We start from the raw sequence: 22,226 nt of genomic DNA, 5'->3' as shown, positions 1-22,226 counted from the left end.
TGTATCCAATTATCCAGTATTGTGGCCCCATGTTTTCTATATCTACAAATACACTGACATTACCTAAACTATAAAATAATAGCAATAATGTACCTCCTCCGGGCCCAAAATGGACTCAAGCAGACAGTATGTCATACAGTTTTCTTTAGTCTATTATGGGTCGGGAGGGGGTGCATTATTATAATGCGAGGTAGGAATTTGTCTCTGCAAGAATAAGAAATTAAAATAAAGAGAATTTCACCAAAATAATTATTAAGTCTCTGTTCATTATGATTAATACAAAGTGATAAAATTGTAATGTAACAATTTCTTATATTCCATATTACAGTGAGACATCTTAACGCCTATATTGATCCTATACTTACACGCCTGTCTCAACTCACCTGTAGTATAAACATAAAATATCCACTAAAAGACTGTTGATCCAAAACATCTTCCATAGACCTTAGTGTAGTGCCCATGTATGTATTCAATATCTGTGTTGGAAGAAGACCCAGTGATGATGCTAAAAGGTAACGTGTTGTCTTTACACTTGTAATCTAAGAAAATCAGAAAAAAATGGAAATGAAAAATGAGTGTGTTGTCTGATGTATTATCTGGCAGAATATCATACCATGCAAATGCTGAGTGACAAAGTTTGTTTTCCTTTTTGTTGCAATAAGTAGTGCTCTTGTTGATGGCATTCAATTTCAAATAACTTTTTCAAGAATAACACTATGTAACCTTGGGCTTGTCCAAAAATGAGTCATTAAAATTATTTTGATTTTCTTTTGTAAAGTACAAAATGGCAAAGGTTCAAGCAACCTATAATGTGTTATATTTTGGAGTACAATTGAACGTCTAAAAGAATCTGCTGAAGTATAAAATAATTATCTGAGAAAGAACTAAAGAGGGCGCTGTTCAATAAGGAACTCATTATTTGTCTCAAGCCAGCTTCTTTGTTATCTGTGGCATAACAGAAACATAGGGCCAAAGTCCCTGAAGCTACTATAGACATGGATACAAAATTAAGTATTTCCTTACTGTATGAAATTATCTCACTAAGGTCATCCTACGGACAAGTAAACTAAATATTAAAGCTGTCTGACCAGCGGTTTTGAAAGAACAAGCAACTCAACAGTTGACAGAGCTCTGTTGAGTTATGTAGAGAATAACCTTTTGTGACACATGTATTGATGAAGAAGGTGGATATCTTTGATTAACATTGTGAGTTCTGTTTAATAAGTTGAGACTGTACATACTCAGAGAAAGCACACTGAAGAGACAAAGGTTTGAAACTTAAGAAGTTCAAGGTCATCAAAAGCATTATAAGGAATCATGTTACACTTTCATTGCACTGTTTACACAGATTGCATAATTGCTATAAATAGCACATGAGGAATCTTTATACAGCCCAGCTTTACCATAAAAACCCTATCACTTTGACCACTCTTTTAATTGACCACTCTATTTTTTTCCTCAAAAAGTAATTTTATTTTATCCTTACCAAGTCAACCATAAATGGAAATTAGAACTTTCTCTATCTCTATCTCTATCTCTATCTCTATTGACTATTTGAGCAATTTCTTTTAGATAACATACAGGGCACAATAAATGACGGTTCAGAATATGTCAAAGTTGGGATTCAGGAAAGTTGCCTTTACATGTTTTAATCCTCCAAGATGGTAAGCATTTCACTATGAACTGTCAAAAAAAGTTGAACTTTCTGATAATTCTACACTAAAATTATTTTGGCTTTGATGATTTCCTAATTAATTCAATTATTTAAAATCATATTAATTATTTTTTTCTGGGTGAATTGATAGGGTTTATACAGTACAAGAATTACATACAATGTAAGTCAAATTTTGACCAAAAATGACAAAAAAATTCCTTAAAAATACAGATTTGCATATTTCATCACAATTTGAACAAGTCTAAGTTGGGTTACCCCTAGGGACCTGTATACCAAATAACAAAGCTGTCTGACCAGCGGTTATGAAGAAGAAGATTTTTTACCAAAAACACCTTTTTTGGCATTAATTTGCCTATTTTCAACAATATCAAAAAATTAAAAAAAATAGTTTCTCAAAATCGTATTTTTCATCTACACAACAAATATCAAATCAGTAAGTACTGCGGTTCTCAAGATATTTGAGTGGACGGACGCCTCACAAACGGACATACATACATACATACATACATACATACATACATACATACATACATACAGACTGACGACGGACGCCGGACGGATACCCATCCCAATAGCTTCTATAGACTATAGTCTATAGTAGCTAAAAAACGCAGCGGATTTTACCTTTGTGACTCTTATCGCACTCAACACCGAAATTCTTTTGCGTTGCGGATACCTTTGTACCAAATGAACTATCACAGAGGGTACACATTCTCACATAATAAAGTATATACAGTAAGCAATAATAATTAATTGTATTACACTATACCATTGGAAACTGGTACAGACCTTAAGCCAGTGTCGGTTAAACAATATCAACTTGAAGATTTGTCTTGTAACTAAAGCTTACAGTGTATGGAACATGTAAATACTTTAAGTGGCTAATTAATTTATGTGCACACCTGTTATTTGACAATCCATGAAATTCATTGTCATCTGATAAGTCTGCATAGACTTGAACTGCAAGGTCCTAGCTCCTACACAGTGTCTCAGTGTAGCACTGCTACAATTATTTGGACCTACACACCGTCTAAATGCAGCACTGCTTAAACTATTTGGTCCTACACACTGTCTCAGCATAGCGCTGCTACAGCTATTTGGTCCTACACACTGTCTCGGTGTAGCATCGGTACAGTTATTTGGTTCCATACACTGTCTCAGTGTAGCACTGCTACAGTTATTTGGTCACACACAGCTGTCTCAGTACAGCACTGCTACAGCTATTTGGTACTACACTGTCACAGTGTAGGAGTGCTACAGTTATTTGGTCCTACACAGTGTCTCAGTGTTGCACTGCTAAAACTATTTGGTCCTACACATTGTCTCAGTGTAGCACTGCAACAGTTATTTGGTGTAATACACTGTCTCAGTGTAGCACTGCTACAGTTATTTGGTCCTACACACTGTCTCAGTGTAGCACTGCTAAACGGTAGTTATTTGGTCCAACACAGTGTCTCAGTGTAGCACTGCAACAGTTATTTGGTGTAATACACTGTCTCAGTGTAGCACTGCTACAGTTATTTGGTCCTACACAGTGTCTCAGTGTAGCACTGCGACAGTTATTTGGTGTAATACACTGTCTCAGTGTAGCACTGCTACAGTTATTTGGTCACACACAGCTGTCTCAGTGTAGCACTGCTAAAACTATTTGGTCCTACACATTGTCTCAGTGTAGCACTGCAACAGTTATTTGGTGTAATACACTGTCTCAGTGTAGCACTGCTATAGTTATTTGGTCCTACACACTGTCTCAGTGTAGCACTGCTACATCTTTTTACTCTAAACTGTTCTCTAAATATTTAGGCTTTTGTCTTTTGAAGAAAAAATGTCAAATTTAACCTTGCGGAATTGCGATGATGGCTAAGTGTATCAGTTAGTGCCCTGAACTATCAACTGTAAATATTTGGATGACATAAGCTAAATATAACTTGTGAAAAAAACCAATGTTACAGATGGGTAGATTTAATTCACATGATTTTAAAGGTTACAGTTTCCTGTAATCTAAATATGCCCATATATGGTCAAAGGGGCATTCCTTGGTATTCAAAATGCCCATGTGAGGGTTCTATTTTTAAAAAGCAGCCACCCACTTAAAATCTGTGATTGGTTAGATTTTCTCTTTCCACGGTAACTGTGGCAAAATTGGAACAGGTGATAGTATACCTTTAACCCTAGGATATGAAAGATGAGTTTGACCTTTCCACCAGTAAGAAGTATGATTTCATCATTCTTTGACCTTTGTCAACACTTGAAATATTTCCATTTTTTTATTTGTTCATGATATCACGCTTGTTGTACCTTTTAGAAAATATAAACCTCTGACAAACACCTCTGCCATCAAATTTATGAAAAAATATTCAAATCTAATTTAAAACAGGCAGTTTGCTTGACTTTTCCAATCAGTGTTCAAATGTATTCTTCTCTGAGATACATGTGTAATACCAATGACAAAGCCTATCTGTACATGTATATGTTAATATCAAATAATTTCAGTCTTTTCATGTTAACATTCTTTGCATCACCACTTGTCTATTTGACTTTTGTATTCACAGTTTTCCTTTGCATTGTCACACCGTAAGTTATCAGTTTATTTTAAGGAGACAAGAAACCAACATATAAAACAAATAAAAACCACTGAAAATTACAAAAACACAAATTACAGACATAAAAAATCAACAAATACGCCAGAAATGAGAAACTTAAAAAAATATAAAACAGACAAACAGAAAAGAAATATCAAAGATGGAAATCACAGACTGCATGCAAAAGGTATCTAACCAATTGCCATCGTGATGAATAAAAACTGAAGAAGCCTTTTAAAAAGTGATGTTCTCAATACAACAAACAGTTATTGGGAGATTATTCCAGTCTTTCCCATATGCTGTACAAATTGGATATTTATTTCTGAACCAGATAGGCAGTTTGCAAATTTTATTGAAAAAGTATTTCATAAACAAAAAAAGTTTTGTACATGGAATGCCCTATACTTTCATCTTGTGCTCACACTCACTCGTTTGTACATTTTAATGCTTCTTTGACACCTTCAACTATTTGTACTGTATGAAGTTAATTGAATGGTGACTTATAAGACCATTGGGTTAGGCAACTCATAGAGTTGGAAGTCACAATAATAAACAATTACTACTACTATGACCACAGGCTTTCGACTCAATGCAGGTGAACTGCCAGTGACGGCTGTTGGTTCTTCTGTATTGAGTCGAAAGCCTGTGACTATGACCAAGTGAAATTACACAATCGCCATTACAGCTTGAAGTTGTATTACCGGTATATTGATGGAGGTCAAGACATATTTAACGGAATAGAAATGGTTTTACCAACATGCAAACTTGAGGGATACCAGACTTTAATGGTTTCATTCCTGTATAAGTAACTATGTTCAGATAGCCTGTATAACCCTTTTCCTGCCAGGCAGTAATAACTGTATTACTTCCCCATCAGCCAAGTCAGTAAAAAGCGGTATTGAGCCAAAACATGACGTATTTTCCACCCGCTTGGCTTGGTATGTTATAGCATCTATTGTCCAAAAAAATTCAAGTTTACATTATTATGTTTTCAACAGCCTTCAAATGTACAGTATTATGTTAAAATAAATCATATGGAATACGTTGTGTTTCATATTTGTAATCATCTTGACCTGGTGGTGAAATATGGACTTGGCAGAAAAAGGGTATAAATGTAATTCTTTCTCCCACTAAAGTAATTAAAGCAACCGGTAGTGTCCCCCATGGCTCCATTTTAGGCCCACTCTATGACCAGAGTGCCCTCTAACTAACAGGATTACAGAAAACTTTTGACTCAATTTGAAAATTTGCTAATTTTTCTTGAGTCACCATGTATTATTTCCTATTCAACTCAAAAATTTTCTTGCGTCACAGAGAATTTTTTTTGCGTCATGGCGCATCATATTGGCTTAGAGGGCACATTGTCTATGACCTCATGTTTTCACATCCTCCCAGCAATCATTTTACAATTCATTTAAATAATCATCATTGGAAAACCAAATCACATATGTACATTTACATAGATTTACATATTTAACTCACTCATGCATACACATTGTATGAATATGTATTTATGTATTTGCTCATGACAATCTAATGTACATGTTTTTCATATATGTCACAAAATTAGTGCAAGAACTTGCTTGTATTGCACTATTCATCGTCATAAGTGAAATCATCAAAATATTTTGTCATCAGACACTTCACATTGGCTCTATGCCTAAAGTAACCACATTGCTTGCATTTTCATTGACTTGCCTGTGTGTCCGGGTACTTATGAATTACGACAATAGTTGGGTCAAAGGTCGATCCTTATGCCTACATGAACTATATTTAGAAACTATTGAGAAGTGATCAGATTGTAAATATCATTGTCTCCTTTGTCCTTTGCCCATCTTGTGCTCTCTCTCTGATTTGAATCATCACTTCCAAGTTGCAAAAAAAGATGAAAAAACATTCTGCTGTACATCATACATGTATTCTATCTATTGCGGCCAATCAGAATGATAACAAACAAGGATAAATATGATCATGTCTTGTCTTTAATTGATTTATGTGGTGCGTTCGGCAAAAATGAAAAGAAAATTGAAGATTTTCATCACTATCATCCTTTATTCAGTGTGAAAGGCATCTGGCTTTTTATGCAATATAAAGTGACAATTAAATATACAGATACAGTGGGGATTACTACTTGAAGACGGTTACATTGTGAAGAATTCAGGAAATCCATGGATAATATCAACTTGTCTGCAATAGATTATCCCGTGTTTTGAAGAGTTTATACGGATATGTTATGATACAAATCAGAGGGAGGAGGGCAGAGTAGTGTTTATTGAATTGTATATTACTGCCATTCACTCTACCAATATTTATGCTCTCAGTCATGGTGTTGTTCAGATGATTGGACAAAAGTTGAACTACGTGAGAGATGTTTTAGAGTCTGAGCTATCATTGGTTTGCTTGTCACATGAATCACAATTACATGTAATGATACCAGTACTCTGCTAATCCTGTCACATACATCTTATACACATGTACTGGTGGCCACACAGCAAGGGTAAAAGTGGACTGCCATATATTCTATCAGAATTACTCTCTCAGGTTTGGTTGTCCACTTGGACAGTCATATAAAACGCTTGATTTCAAAACTTAAACTCTAGAATTTCATGAAGCAATGTCTGCAAATACAACCTACTAAGACTAGAGCCATGGTGACATTGACGTGTACATACAAACAGAAAACATAAGCTCACTGGCTAAATCAATAATGAATCAATGCCTGGATTCTGTATTTATACTCAGATACTAGACAAAGTGCATCAAAAACCTGATAGACACTGACTATTTACCATATTGGGTGATTATGGCTTGCTATAATCATTGTTAACGTCTGGAGCGACACGGGGGAAGGGTTTAGACCTTGACATGTATGGGTCACCATGCGTCACCTACCTACACTTCTAGATGCATTTGAGATGTAAACTAATCTACCAACCGCCTCGATTACCGTTATCTCAACAAATTACATCACCCTTTCCACGTCATTATCCATGCGCACATCAGTGTGTTCAAAGCTATTTTTCGTCCATTTCAATCTCTGCCACGCTCAAGTTCACATCGCAAAATTCGCCATGCCAAAATCGAAGAAATCCAAGGGCCGCGCCTACGCCCGGGCGGCCCCCGTACATCGACGAGGACAAAGAGACGCCCAGCGCACCTCGACACATTCCTACTCCAGCCAGTACCGACGGAAACCACACCAACCAACCCTGCCGTCGACATGCCGACAACAGCCGCAGCGGCAGCCGACCCAAGTATATCAGACCACATCGCCAAACTGATAGAAACCGGCATGCCAAGCGCCATTGACTACTCGAGTAGGGTGACCGACGAAGAGGCCCTCCTATTCCCTACAATGGGCTGACACAAGTTTTCTGAGAGTGAATGCTCGAAATCGAAGGCATAAAGGGGGACCCAGGTAGTGTAAATTGTACAAATTCACCTTAAGTATGCAACAGTTGTGCACATTTATGTCTATGAACAAGGTAATGACGTGAAAATCTTGAAGTTTATGAACACATTTGTCAACAAATGTCAGAGGGGACGCCATCTTGGAAGTCGTCTACTCGCACGCGAACGGTCACTATGAGAGATCGCGTGAACGGAAACACTTGCATTTCACAGTGAATGTTGTGAAGACTAGAAGTCAAGATGAGTACAAAAATTTTCCAAAAAGGTCCTTTTTCTTCCGAGAAACTGCTGACGAAATTTTTACTTTGAAACGGCTATGACTTTTGGCATCATTTTCCAGGAGGGAAGGAATGGCCATGCGGGCAAATTGTACCTTAGATATTTTTCTACTTGTTTTGTGCTCTAAAAAAGCTCAGCTATGCAGCGCAAATTAGCGCCCACGGTTTTTCCAAAGCAGGAAGTAAAGTTCGCAATAGAGCCGTACTTGAACAACGTGCTTTTTCACCGGTACGCACCTGTCTCTGACCAGAAACAATGGCTTGTATCCATGATACTGTAAACACAAAGGTCAGCGTGAGGACAATCTTCCATTTTCTTTCACTGGGACTTATCAACCCATACAATATTCTCACAGAAATAATTTTGAAACTATCAATGCACCTTTCACCAGACTCATTATTGTACAGTTAGTCATCTTTGATCCATTTTAACAATATTTGATCCGATTTTTGGTCATATTGTCTCATTCCTCATTACAATATTCTCAGGGAAAGAATTTGGAAACTTTGATTTTCTAGAGGCTGCCAAATTGTGATCATGCTAAATAGCCAAATTATTTTTTCAGATTTGGACTTTGTACCAACACTTTCAACAGGTGCCATCAAGATTTTGGCAAAAAATTTCAGTTTTAAAGTCGTCCGTGTCCCCATAACCGACTGAACTACCCGCAGCCAGATACCAGCAACTCCACAGCAACGTCGCCCATCCCGACGTCCAACTTGCAAGTCCAGCCAACTGATACAGCCGTTGGTGCACTATCACCTGCCTCAGTCGTCGTCGCTGGGCCGGCGACGCTCGCCGCCTCCGTCCAGCTCGCTACCTACCCAAGGCCACCCAAGTATCATCCCGCTAATCACGTTAATGAATACCAACCCACCATCACAGCTACCCCACCAGCCTTGACCACCAGCGGTGGCGCTGCGCACATCCGGGATAACTCCACCGCTAGCGGCGCACCTCATAACAACAACACGAGCAATATGGCCGCGCCCTACAGTCAACTCGCCCAGCCAGCTGGTCACAACGCAACGCCATGGCGCCCACCGCCTAGAGCCGGACCAACGGGCATACTTCAGCAGCAATACCCCCAGCCGACCTGCTCCTGCCGTACGTCGACCAGTCAACACTCAACGCCTTGGCTAACCTCGGTAAGTTCATCGAATTTGGTGACTTGCACCCTGATGCCCTAGCCCCCAACTCATCCCAGGCTACCAAGACACAAGTAGCTTTTGACCCAGACAACCGTGGCGTCGCCACGTTCACAACCGAGGTGAAGCGGAAAGCCATCGACGACTTTGACACCTGGTTACAGTGCTTCCTCGTCTTCTCCTCCTATCGTACATTCTACTACCCACATTTGGCGATCCCCATGGCCAACTACCTTCGTTTCCTCGCCTCCAAAGCTGCTGCCTACAAGCCGGAGGCCTGGCTAGCCTATGACAAACACTTCCGCCTGAACGCTTCCCGCTACCCAGATAGGGCCAACTGGAGCCAGCCAAACCAAGACCTCAACTTCCAGTACTTCCAAAACCAGCCACACCTCCTGCGTCCTACCTGCTTCGGCTGTGGCCAACATGGTCATTTGAAGACTGATTGCCCAAACCGACGCAGCAGCACCACCAACCCGTTCTACTGGGAGAGCCCAGCGAACAAGAAACAGTCTGACCAACCTCCGGTTTGTCGTTCTTTCAACCGAGGCACATGCAAGACACCCTGCAACTATGGCAGACTACACAAGTGCTCCGTGTGTAACTCGACCGAACACGGTGCTCAGCAACACCACCAACGCATCAAATCAGAGACCCCCCAGCCCTTTCGAGGGAGCGACCGTCACCCAGCGACAATCGCCACGCTACAGCCGACAACGCCAATCAACCTAACTAAGCTCTCAGCTGCCCTGCACGACCACCCGCACAAACAATTCACAGCCAGCCTCATCCACGACCTCACTCATGGTGCCGACATCGGCTTCGGTGGGAACCGCGCACCACGCTACACTCGCAACGCCCAGTCCGCAATGACCGATCCGGATGCCGTCACCACCGCCATAACAAAAGAACTGCGCCTCGGCCACACAATTGGCCCGTTCGCCGTGCCACCTCTGCCAAACTTCGTCGTAAACTCGCTTGGACTTCGGCCTAAAAAATCAGGCGGCCACCGCATAATAATGGACCTATCCCAACCACGAAACGATAGTGTCAACCACTACATCAACAAGGAAGACTACACCCTCACCTACTCCCGCGTTGACGATGCCGTCGCGATATTACAGAGACTTGGCCAAGGTGCACTCATCACAAAAGTGGACATTAAGCACGCGTTCCGACTGTGCCCGGTACGGAAGGCGGACTGGCACCTCCTCGGCTTTAAATGCAAGGGCTGTTCTTCTTCGATCGCGTGCTCCCCTTTGGCCTTCGCTCTGCACCGTTCTATTCAACCGCCTGGCCGAAGCACTCCTCTGGATCGTCAAAAACAGAGCAAACACTCAGGACTTACTGCACTACCTGGACGACTACTTTGGCGCTGGCCCCCCAACTCCCGCAATGCAGTACCTCCTCGACACCATGCTCAACACATGCCGCGACCTCGCGATACCCATCGCCCCAGAAAAAGTCGAAGGCCCATCACCCACCATGACGTTCCTTGGCATCACGTTGGACACACTTACAATGACACTATGCTTACCCGACGACAAGCTACAGGACCTGCTTCAAACACTTCCCACTTGGCTCCACCGACACTCATGCACTAAACGGGAGTTGCTATCCCTCATCGGCACCCTCAGTTTTGCATGCAAGTGCATTCCCGCCGGTCGCATCTTCCTCCGCCGCATGATTGACTTAAGCACAACCGTACGCAAGTTGCGCGACACGATCACACTATCTGACGCTTTCCGCCTTGACGCGAAATGGTGGTGCGACTTCCTACCGACATGGAACGGCACGGCCTCATTCCTCGATGCAAAGTGGACCCCCTCTCGCGACCTTGACCTCTACACCGATGCTCGGGCACTGTAGGCTCCGGTGGCTACCACGCTGGGCATTGGTTCACCGTTGCATGGCCTGACTCTCTCCAAGCCTCAATCGAATGGAAGGAGATGTACCCAATACTAGTCGCTTGTTCAATTTGGGGGCATCGTTGGCATGGCCGCCGAGTGCTGTTTCATTGTGACAATCAAACCGTCGTGCACATCTGGAAAAAAGGCACTACGAGATGCCCTGACATCATGCAACTAGTAAGGAGCATCTTTTATGAGGCAGCCAAAGGAAATTTCCATGTCATGATCGCCCACGTCAGTGGAATTGATAACTCAATTGCTGATGCACTTTCTCGTTTACAGATGGAGAGGTTCCGAGCATTGGTGCCCGAAGCGGATGCCGGCCACACACCTGTACCAACGCGACTATGTCCATCCCGCTTGCTACACAACAACTGACGGAACTAGCAACTGCCTACATCCATAACAGTGTGGCCGGGAACACGCGACGCACATACCAGGTAGGACAAAAGTGTTACTTGGATTTCTGCTCGTCACACGGACTAGCAACCTTACCTGTCACGATCAGGACAGCCATACTCTTCGTTACGAACCTGGCAAATCGAGGACTAGCATATCGAACCATTAAGGTGTACCTAGCCGGGGTAATGCATCACCACGTTGAGCGCGGGTATGCCGACGACGTAACAACGCACGCTCTCCTGCAACGAACACTGCAAGGGATCAGGAGAAGCATTGGAGAAGTGCGCCGGCCACGACTACCAATCACCATTGACCTGCTCCGTCGCCTCAAGGAATGCCTGCGCCAGCGTGCCGACATGTGCAGCAACGACAAGCTCATGGTATGGGCAAGCTTCACGCTGGCATTCTACGGCTTTCTGAGGGTAAGCGAGTTCACCGCTCGATCACCTACGGAATTCGACGTAAACGCCACACTACTCGCCCGGGACATTGTGTTAACGGACGTGATCGAAATCAGGATAAAGTCATCGAAGACTGACCCGTACGCGCGTGGGCACACCATCCGTATTGCTCCGACCGGGACCTCTGTGTGTGCGGTCCGCTCCTATTGGAAATATACCGGGAACCGCGGATACATGTGCCCTGAAGAACCGGCGTTCCAATTCGCGGACGGCACATGGCTTACGCGACAAAGACTGAACCTATGCCTGCGGGAACTGCTTACCCAGGCAGGGATTTCCGATGCTAAAATGTACGCGACACATAGTTTCCGCAGTGGTGCAGCCACAACTGCTGCCGAAGCCGGCTTGCCTGACTGGCTCATAAAGACACTTGGCAGATGGCGGAGTGACGCGTACCAGATCTACATCAAGACGCCGCGGGAGACCCTTGACGTAGTGCCGAAGGCACTCGCGACACGCCAGCAATTCGATATAGGACTCAGTTCGCGGTGGACAATGCCAACGTTGTAATATCACTATACAAACTGTAGAGACACGAAATGTAGGAACAATGAACATGTATAAGGAGACGTTTCCCAGTGGCGCATGGTCACCACGGGGGGGGGGGGGGGGGGGGGGGGGGGGGGGGGGGGACTGCATGGCGGCCGCGCTGCGGCCATGCATGTCCGCAACTTGGCCGTAATTTGGGGGGTACTGTCATGGGCCTGTAGTGGGCGCCCGGTAGCACGTTGCCTGACGCACGGTGCCAGGAGTCTGGTACCGCCGTCCAGGCCGCCATGACGCCTTGACGCCCCCGCCGTGACGGTACATACATAACCCCGGATTTCGGCCAAACACTTGCCTCCGTGTCGTTTCTTTGCGTTAATGGGTGATTATGGCTTGCTATAATCATTGTTAACGTCTGGAGCGACACGGGGGGGAAGGGTTTAGACCTTGACATGTATGGGTCACCATGCGTCACCTACCTTACACTTCTAGATGCATTGAGATGTAACCTAATCTACCAACCGCCTCGATTACCGTTATCTCAACAAATTACATCACCCTTTCCACGTCATTATCCATGCGCACATCAGTGTGTTCAAAGCTATTTTTCGTCCATTTCAATCTCTGCCACGCTCAAGTTCACATCGCAAAATTCCCACCCACCCTCCGCAAAAAAAAAAAAAAAAAAAAAAAAAAAAAAAAAAAAAAAAAAAAAAGTGCGCCTCGCTGCAGGGTTGCAGCTCACAATAAAGAATATTGTATTCCACTAATTTGTTGGCTTTTTCACAATAAAGTTCCAGGGGGGTACTGTCATGGGCCTGTAGTGGGCGCCCGGTAGCACGTTGCCTGACGCACGGTGCCAGGAGTCTGGTACCGCCGTCCAGGCCGCCATGACGCCTTGACGCCCCCGCCGTGACGGTACATACATAACCCAGGATTTCGGCCAAACACTTGCCTCCGTGTCGCCGTTGCTTCGCGTTAAACATAGATTTGTACCATGTACTGGAATATGTAGACCAGTGACCACACTAATCCAACTTACCCGGTATGACAAGTTACTTTGCACCCAGCGCTCACAGTACAACATACTAATGATATATTGTTCACCACATATTACCTTAAACTGATCACATGACATATTAAGTCACTGACAGTGTCTATATATTGACTGGATGACATTAACACAGAGAATAAATGATACCAATAACACACCATATTTGGACACTGCTCTGGCCTTTGAGTTTGATGGCAGACACATGTACTGCACTACCTGTATTAATCATTAATATTATACTTGGTATTTACCGCGGTGTTCCGAAATCATACCTGTAATCACAGACCCTAGAAAAAGATTTTTTTCCAGGCTCTATCCTATAATATTGTGTACAATTCCTAATAAACCAAATTTATTCAAATGAAGCAATCTTTTCCATATTCACGACATTTTACGAGGCCCTTGCAATATCAAATACAACTTTTACACAGCCTTTGCAATGTCAAGAACAACTTTTACAATGTCAAGTATAACTTTTACAAGACCCTTACAATGTCACATATAACTTTGACAAGGAACACCCTTGTAATGTTAAAAGGGACAAAGTTGGCCATTTTCCACAAATTTTGTTTTGACCAAGGTTTTAGACACGATACATGAAACCCTTGCGAAAATGAATTAATGACTACAGTACTAAAAGTCAAAGTAGTCAATCAATAACTCAATAAAATTGTTCATAAAGCTTATCATGCTATGCCTGTATAGTTTCACTGTTTCACAAAAAACAACGTCCATTGTTCCTCACTTCTATTGACATTCCTACTCAGGGTCCTCTGTACAGGCAACTACCGGTATCAAACTTACCTACCGTAAATGTACCACACATGGCCAGAGATATATTAGGACTTCTCCTCAGTTATGGTGTATGCAAGACTCCTACCAACTGTGTGAGTGGAGCATACACCATAACCTATATGTACTGTACATGTACAAATGTTGGAGAGGTCCTAGACTAGATAAGAGTGAAAGTGGACAGAGCAGAATGTCTTGTAAGAACCCTTGATTTGATAAAGTTACCGGTAATATTAACACCAATGACAATGTTGAGTGTTCATGCATGTTATTACTTATGTTGAAATACAGACTTAATAATATTTACAATATTTCATTGCTGTAGCTAGTTTAACCTGTTCTATCATTATGTACAATTTGACATCTGAAGGTACATGTACATACACCCCTGACACAATGACTAACTTTATACTTATGATATATTGTCAAGATTATCCTGTTTACAAATATTGAATATTGTGTTCTTTGTGTCATTTGAACTGCACTGTACAAATATGAGAAGTTTGTATACTGGTACATGTGTATCTACAGAGAGCATCAATGACCTCATCTTATAGATATGGGCAACATAACTGAACCGAAACTAACCTGTTAGATAAGTCTGAAAATCTAAATGAACTCAAAATTTATCACAACAGATGTGAACTGTAATTACATAGCTGTCCAGAAAAAATGTATCTAAGACAAACACAATGACAAATAGGCTAAACTAAGTTTATGAAAAATATCAGAATGTGTTTATGGTACTTCAAACCGTACGGTATCATTTGATGGGAAAAATTCTGAATTGAATGTCGTTTTTGGACCAATTCCACTTTTCCAACTTTGGAGAGTTACCTTGTTAGCTAGTGTCTTGCATTGTCATTTTATTTTTTTCTTTCAAGCGTTACAGTTCATGATTTAAAAGCTAAATCTAGTCAAACATAAGGCTCTATTTTCAGCTCTGTTTGAATATGGAAATCATGGAAAACTATGGTAAGTTCAATTTGAATATGGAAATTATGGAACACTACTGTCAGTTCTGTTTGAATATGGAAATTATGGAACACTACTGTCAGTTCAGTTTGAATATGGAAATTATGGGACACTACTGTCAGTTCTGTTTGAATATGGAAATTATGGGACACTACTGTCAGTTCTGTTTGAATATGGAAATTATGGAACACTATGGTAAGTTCTGTTTGAATATGGAAATTATGGGACACTACTGGTACTGTCAGTTCTGTTTGAATATGGAAATTATGGGACACTACTGTCAGTTCTGTTTGAATATGGAAATTATGGGACACTACTGTCAGTTCTGTTTGAATATGGAAATTATGGGACACTACTGTCAGTTCAGTTTGAAAATGGAAATTATGGGACACTACTGTCAGTTCTGTTGCAAATGGAAATTATGGGACACTACTGTCAGTTCTGTTTGAATATGGAAATTATGGGACACTACTGTCAGTTCTGTTTGAATATGCAAATTATGGGACACTACTGTCAGTTCAGTTTGAATATGGAAATTATGGAACACTGCTGTCAGTTCAGTTTGAATATGGAAATTATGGGACACTAATGTCAGTTCTGTTTGAATATGGAAATTATGGGACACTACTGTCAGTTCAGTTTAATATGGAAATTATGGAACACTACTGTCAGTTCTGTTTGAATATGGAAATTATGGGACACTACTGTCAGTTCTGTTTGAATATGGAAATTATGGAACACTACTGTCAGTTCAGTTTGAATATGGAAATTATGGAACACTACTGTCAGTTCAGTTTGAATATGGAAATTATGGGACACTACTGTCAGTTCTGTTTGAATATGGAAATTATGGGACACTACTGTCAGTTCTGTTTGAATATGGAAATTATGGGACACTACTGTCAGTTCTGTTTGAATATGGAAATTATGGGACACTACTGTCAGTTCTGTTTGAATATGGAAATTATGGGACACTACTGTCAGTTCAGTTTGAATATGGAAATTATGGGACACTACTGTCAGTTCATGTTTGCACATGGAAATTATGGGACACTACTGTCAGTTCTGTTTGAATATGGAAATTATGGGACACTACTGGTACTGTCAGTTCTGTTTGAATATGGAAATTATGGGACACTACTGTCAGTTCTGTTTGAATATGAAAATTATGGGACACTACTGTCAGTTCTGTCTGAATATGCAAATTATGGGATACTACAGTCAGTTCAGTTTGAATATGGAAATTATGGAACACTACTGTCAGTTCTGTTTGAATATGGAGAACACTTTGTTTGTTCTGTTTAGAATATGGAAACTAATGGAACACAATTGTAACTTCTGTTTACTCCTATATAGTAAAATCTTTTAAGGTTGCATGATTGTCATCTCGTTTCTTATTTTGCCTCGTTCTCACTATAGGGCGAAGTACGGCGTGATTTTGGGGCTCCAGGTTCTGTATGATTTCAGGAATATGGTGGTATACAAATTGTGTGATAAAAATCCCGAAATTTGACTCAAAATGCGATTCTTTAAACTCCTGTTTCAGTCTCGTGAGAGAGATGAAAGTTTAAATATTCCATCAGTCGTCGGCACCCCTGTTGGAGGTTCCGGTGGTAAATGGTTAATTAAAGCGATTTTTGCAAAACAAAATTGGAGTCGGTAACCCCTAATTTGTATGTCATGAAATTTGTAATATTTTCATGCGCTTTGTAATATTTTCATTTCTTCGATTTTCGGCAGAATTTGCACTTTTCTGCATTTTTTACTCTGTCTGTCGAGCGTGTGAGTGACGCTCTTCCATTTACTGCCTGACACCATTTTCGAACGCCATTGACACGTGACCCCCGTTGCTTACCCTATGCACTTCTGTGGTTTATGATGCCGAAGGAAAACAAATAAATGGCTTAGAATTGGCACATCTTGATTGATTTAACCTCTAAGGTATATTGCAAATTTGTATGTTTATCACTATTTTGCAGTTTGAATGAAGAATTTACCTGGCCTAACAACAAAAAGTATAAAACTCGACATGTTACGAGTGTATCAGTGTGCGCCCCCTGGCGTGGTATAACCATAGGGCCGAGTTCAATTGTTACCTGAGTAATGACCCGAGTAGTGAACACTGACGTCATCTGATCCTAATTAGCACGCGCAGAAGTGTAACCCGGTAGATTTCAAATAAATGACGTCTACTCACAACTCACGTAAACAAACACGGCAGAAGATTTCCTCAATTTCCAATTTTTGCATAACTTTTTTGATGAAATTGACCAGGATAGCACACCCGAAGCAGTATTTCAGCTAAACTGGACAATATTTAGTGTTTTAACGTCATTATTTTTTAGAAGAAATTTTGTTCCCCGCATTAGAAATTTTGCCGAGGAAGTCGTTCCTCAGTACTCCCTGCAGGACTTTTGCATTAACTTCCGTATTTGTTGCGGCATTTTTGATTTTCAGGAGATGCACTTCAGTCAGAGCACGTGGGAGGGAGGTCACAGGTGACCCCCAAAAAACAACTTCTTATGTTTATTTGGTTCATGGTAAACCAGGAGTTATGCTGGAAGTGAGCCAGATTTTTAATCTGTCCAACCGTGCATAGCACAATAGCGAAAGTCACCAAAGTTATCATCAATCGGCTTAAAAATGTAAGTTATATTGTCACTACGTTTTTGGAACATTTTATTTTTACATTTTTAATCAGTTGTTTTTGATCAAAATTTCTTTCGGTTTCTTTTAAAAAAATACCGCAATTATACGGTGTCACTCAAATTTGATCAGAATTGGTATTAAACCAGTATGGGTACCAAAGATCAACAATAAATGTTGTTTCTATTGTTCAGTGCAGGAAAATTCTACGTTGATGTTATGACAATGATTTCTGCACAGTACAACCAGAAAAACAACAACAAATATTTAAACCAGAAAAACAAGAATGACAAAGTAATTAAGGTCCGAAACTTTAGGTACTGGAGGTCAACTTTAGCAACATGCATAGCAGAAAGGCAGCTAGCCCCCCTTAGTTTGACCATAGACGGTCTCCCTCCCCTCTACTGACGGTCTGTTTCAGAATTTCGCTTTTTCTTACCTCATTTGCACATTTTTGACATTGACGTGTTCATTTGAACAAATTCACATCTCAACCCCTACATCTACCTGTACACCAAATACTGAGACGGTAGCTTTGGCGCTATGGGAGCCTTTGCGTGTGACGGACATACATCCGCACATACCCACAAATATACAGACACAGACGCCACTCAGACTCATCATATAAGCTCTTTTTGTATTTATACATAAAACCAAATATGAGCTAAAAATTGAGTCAAAAGTTAAAAAAAAGTTTTTGCTGCCCTTGTATCTACTACACTCTTCATCTATCTCTCTCCATGCACTTATAATATGAAATAACCTTGTACCGGTATTCAAGAGCAAGAAGACCAATTGTACATGCTTAACATCTGTGCATTCTGAGATCGCATTTATATCTGAATGGAGTTAGATTATTTTACATTGAAGTGAGAAAATATCCAGGATTTTTGTTGACAGATCATTTGCAAGACAATGACGACGTTGAGCGGTAGGTAAGATTTGTTCTACCTATGATCAGCTAATATGCTAATGAGAAAGTTCTGTAAAGTGTGTTGTATTTAAAGGCATGTGTTGGCACCAGATTGTCTCATCAGAAAATTTACCAACCAGCTTACAATTTCAATGGAAAACAAAAGGCTATCACACCTCCATAATCCTCTTACAGACTAGAACAAAGGCGATCCCAGGGATCGCGAACAGTGCCTTTAAAGCTCATTGCAATCAGTTGTATGGGGGACCACTGTGGTTCAATTAGACGTAACTTTCTGGTAATCTACAAGAACTAACCCTATATTATATAGGGGTTAAGGCCTGAAAGTAGGCTATAATAATGGTGCATGAGCATGACTGTCGTTAGAATATGAAATACGAAAAAGCTCTGTGTTTGTAACCAATAGAAACCGTAATTTTGATGCCTTTATGAGAAGGTAAATTTGTCTGAGACAAAGATGCAGTGAGGAGTAACAAAATTGTGCGTTGCACATGTGAGCTATTGTATTTCAAAGTCTAAGATGGTAACAACTACTTCATGTTTGACTCATCTAGAAATTCTTATATTCAATATCTGTAACAGTTCTTATTCAATATATGATATGTACATGTAGTATGGATGGTGATGTCAAAAATAAATGTTATAAATAATATAATATTAATATTATTTACAATAATAATAATCTGTGCTTGTACATGTGAGCCAAACCATTTGATAAATCATGATGATGAGTCACACCATATGTCAGTGTTTGGATATTATAAACAATCAAAACCTAAAAATATTCCTTGTTTCAGGTCATAATACTGCACAAATATCTTTGTTGTACAACAACACCTGGTGTACAGAGAATAGCTATTATTCCCAGAATGTTAATGCCACAAAATCATGAATTGCAATTTTAAGGACTAGTACAAGTTTAGCCTGGGATATGATGCTAAATGAGTGTTTTTACTGTTACTTACTTCAGCAAGGAGTAAAACTGGCTTTTAATCTTAGAGTACAGATTTTTCATGTTTACAAAATGGAAGTTTCACAAATTCTCCCAGAAATGAATTCTCTCATTCTATGAACTTAAAGAGCTATTTTTGGATGCAATATGGCAGCGTCATGCATTTGTTTAATATGAGATGATGCCTTGATGGTGTCCTAGTTTTACATTGACAAACAACGAAACTGTGGCATGCTTATGTAACTGTCCACTGTATGAGATGAAAAGAACATACTGGGAAAGTCTTTGTGTTTTGATTGAGTCACCACAATGTGGAGGTTCTGTTTTGACTACTACATAAATAAGTGAAGGTTGGCTCTAGAATCAGAATCATTTTCAAATGACCTTTCAAAATCTATAAATAAGTCATGGCTTCTAAATGTTTCCCTGGTCTTGTTTCATCTCCAGAGAGGGGGCACTAACCCTGAAATGGGAACAGATGTACTCAGATGTACTCTGGAGAGTTCAAACTACAAAGCACACACTCTACAATCCAAAAGTCAACATATTTTACCAAACGCTTAGGTCAAAACTCTACATTTTCTGCAAAATGATATGACAAAGTACTTATTGAAGTAATCAGTAAATTGTTAAGTTAAAATGTGGGGTAGAAAGTCCAAGGTTTTAACAACAATTCCTTGGCCAAAAGTTGACATGAGGGAAAAAAGTCAAAATCACTGCTGATATTAGACTTACTGTTGTTGAATTTTTAGTTGATAAATCAGTCCATCTCATTATCCTGCTCCTCAAATTTATTGATCAAGTATTTACATTGTAGAAAATTAATTAATTCATCTTCAGGGTGACAGTGTTCCAACAATCATGATTATAGCATTTGCATTTTGGCATCCAACCATACCAGACTGCTCACGGTCACCATCAATATACTAGTATAATCATAGCCCCTCATGAATTTATGAGGGTCTACGTATGATATACTTGTTGGTTTTACAAAGAATTAGGTCACAAAAGACTATATTGTGCAGAAAGATCTGGTTTGCCGATTGTTCATTACATGTATGAATATGTCAGGTCATCATTTATTTTGAAATCTGATTATCATGGTTTCAGATTAATTCCTGAATGTGATTCCAATGCCACTTTCCGTATATAGCCTCCTTGTTTATTCTCTCACTGCTCATTATCATTTCTGCCAGACTCATAACACTTTTCAATAGCTGATTACTACATTATAAAAGTCCAATGGCAGCATATGTCATGAGATTGATTGAGAGTGAGATTGAATGATATGAAATCTATTACCTACGAGTGCGTTTTTTAATCAAAAATTTCATTTGTCACTCTAGGTAATTCTCTCTATGGGCTAAGTACTCAGAAACTATAGTGAGAGATATGTACTTACCGCAAATAAACCATTTTGCACTCCAAATGGAATGGGTGTAAATCTTGCTAACATAATGACTTTGAATCCATTCTTGCCTTCCACTACTCTCATCAAGGCACGAAGCGATTCGTTCTGGATTTTTTTCACAACCCACTGGGAGAAAAAATGTCTGCACACAAAATGGGCTAAAAGTGTACCGATGAAAACTCCTAGCATTACAGTAAACATTCCAAGGAAAAAGCCGTACAGATATCCAGCTGCTACGTTGAATACAATATATCCCCACGTCATTGGAAGAGACACCAGAAAGAAAAGTAATGCAAATACTAGTATTCCTTCAATTATACTGAGCTTTTGCAGCCATAAGAGTAATATCATTATATATCCTTTCGTCAGATAAATAACACCACATCCTGCCAGCAAGAGTCCCGCACTTAGAAAAGCTGTTTGCATCCATGTCTTACTAAGTTTGGGTTTAGGGAAGCCTCTGGTGTACGAGTTGTCCATTTCGGTGTCTTCCTCGTCACATAATGGCCCCTGGCCGATGAGAAAATCGTGAAAATGAATCGGGAACAAGACAAAGTCCGCTCGATTCATTGTAAGGCTTGCGCTAGGCGTCGTGTCGAGTCCCAGGTCTATCAGTTTATCGACTTCTCTACCGAACTGTTGAAAGGTCCTTGAACCGATGAACACAATTGCTGTATGCCGTACGTCATGAAGTTATTCGATGACAATCTGATGATACTTTCGTCTTTCGATATACATGTGAGAATAAGCAAAGGAAGACACTCTCGCAGTACTGCAGCAGCGTGGACGGATACAAATACACGTACAATTATACTTCTGTCTCTGAAGCTTACGGGTCTGTGGTTTGACGAACCATTTGCTACAGGTCCTGTCATACACAAAGAAACTTTACACGTATTAACCCTCCGCTGGCATCATTCAACTCCAAGTAAAGACTGACATCATGCAATCATACTTTAAACAAAACCACGCAGGTTTTTGGTTGACCTATGCACCATATCTCAAAGTCCAAACTGATCAGCTAAATTACGAGCAGGATGAGTCACATAGTGGGAGCGGCCATCTTGCGGTATTTTCGAACAACAAGCTTTGAGGGCGCTATATCCGT

General features: G+C 40.5%; 1 protein-coding gene across 2 annotated transcripts in view; it reads right to left on the bottom strand.

The window, feature by feature from the left end:
* LOC139147088 (transmembrane protein 64-like) overlaps positions 1 to 22,208 on the bottom strand; it is a 30,648-nt gene extending 8,440 nt beyond the window's left edge. For both annotated transcript variants that reach the window (XR_011555633.1, XM_070717949.1), the window contains exons 1-2: positions 21,110 to 22,208; positions 384 to 539 (exon numbers count right to left, since the gene is read on the bottom strand). Coding sequence is in view for 1 of the 2 variants with exons in the window: in XM_070717949.1 (XP_070574050.1) it covers positions 384 to 539; positions 21,110 to 21,688 (735 nt within the window). In the remaining variant the exon portion in view is untranslated. The remainder of the gene's footprint in view (positions 1 to 383; positions 540 to 21,109) is intronic.
* Positions 22,209 to 22,226: the final 18 nt, after the last annotated feature.

This window comes from Ptychodera flava, chromosome 13, assembly GCF_041260155.1.
Source record: "Ptychodera flava strain L36383 chromosome 13, AS_Pfla_20210202, whole genome shotgun sequence".
Lineage (NCBI taxonomy): Eukaryota > Metazoa > Hemichordata > Enteropneusta > Ptychoderidae > Ptychodera > Ptychodera flava.
This window is presented reverse-complemented; position numbering and strand designations above follow the sequence as displayed.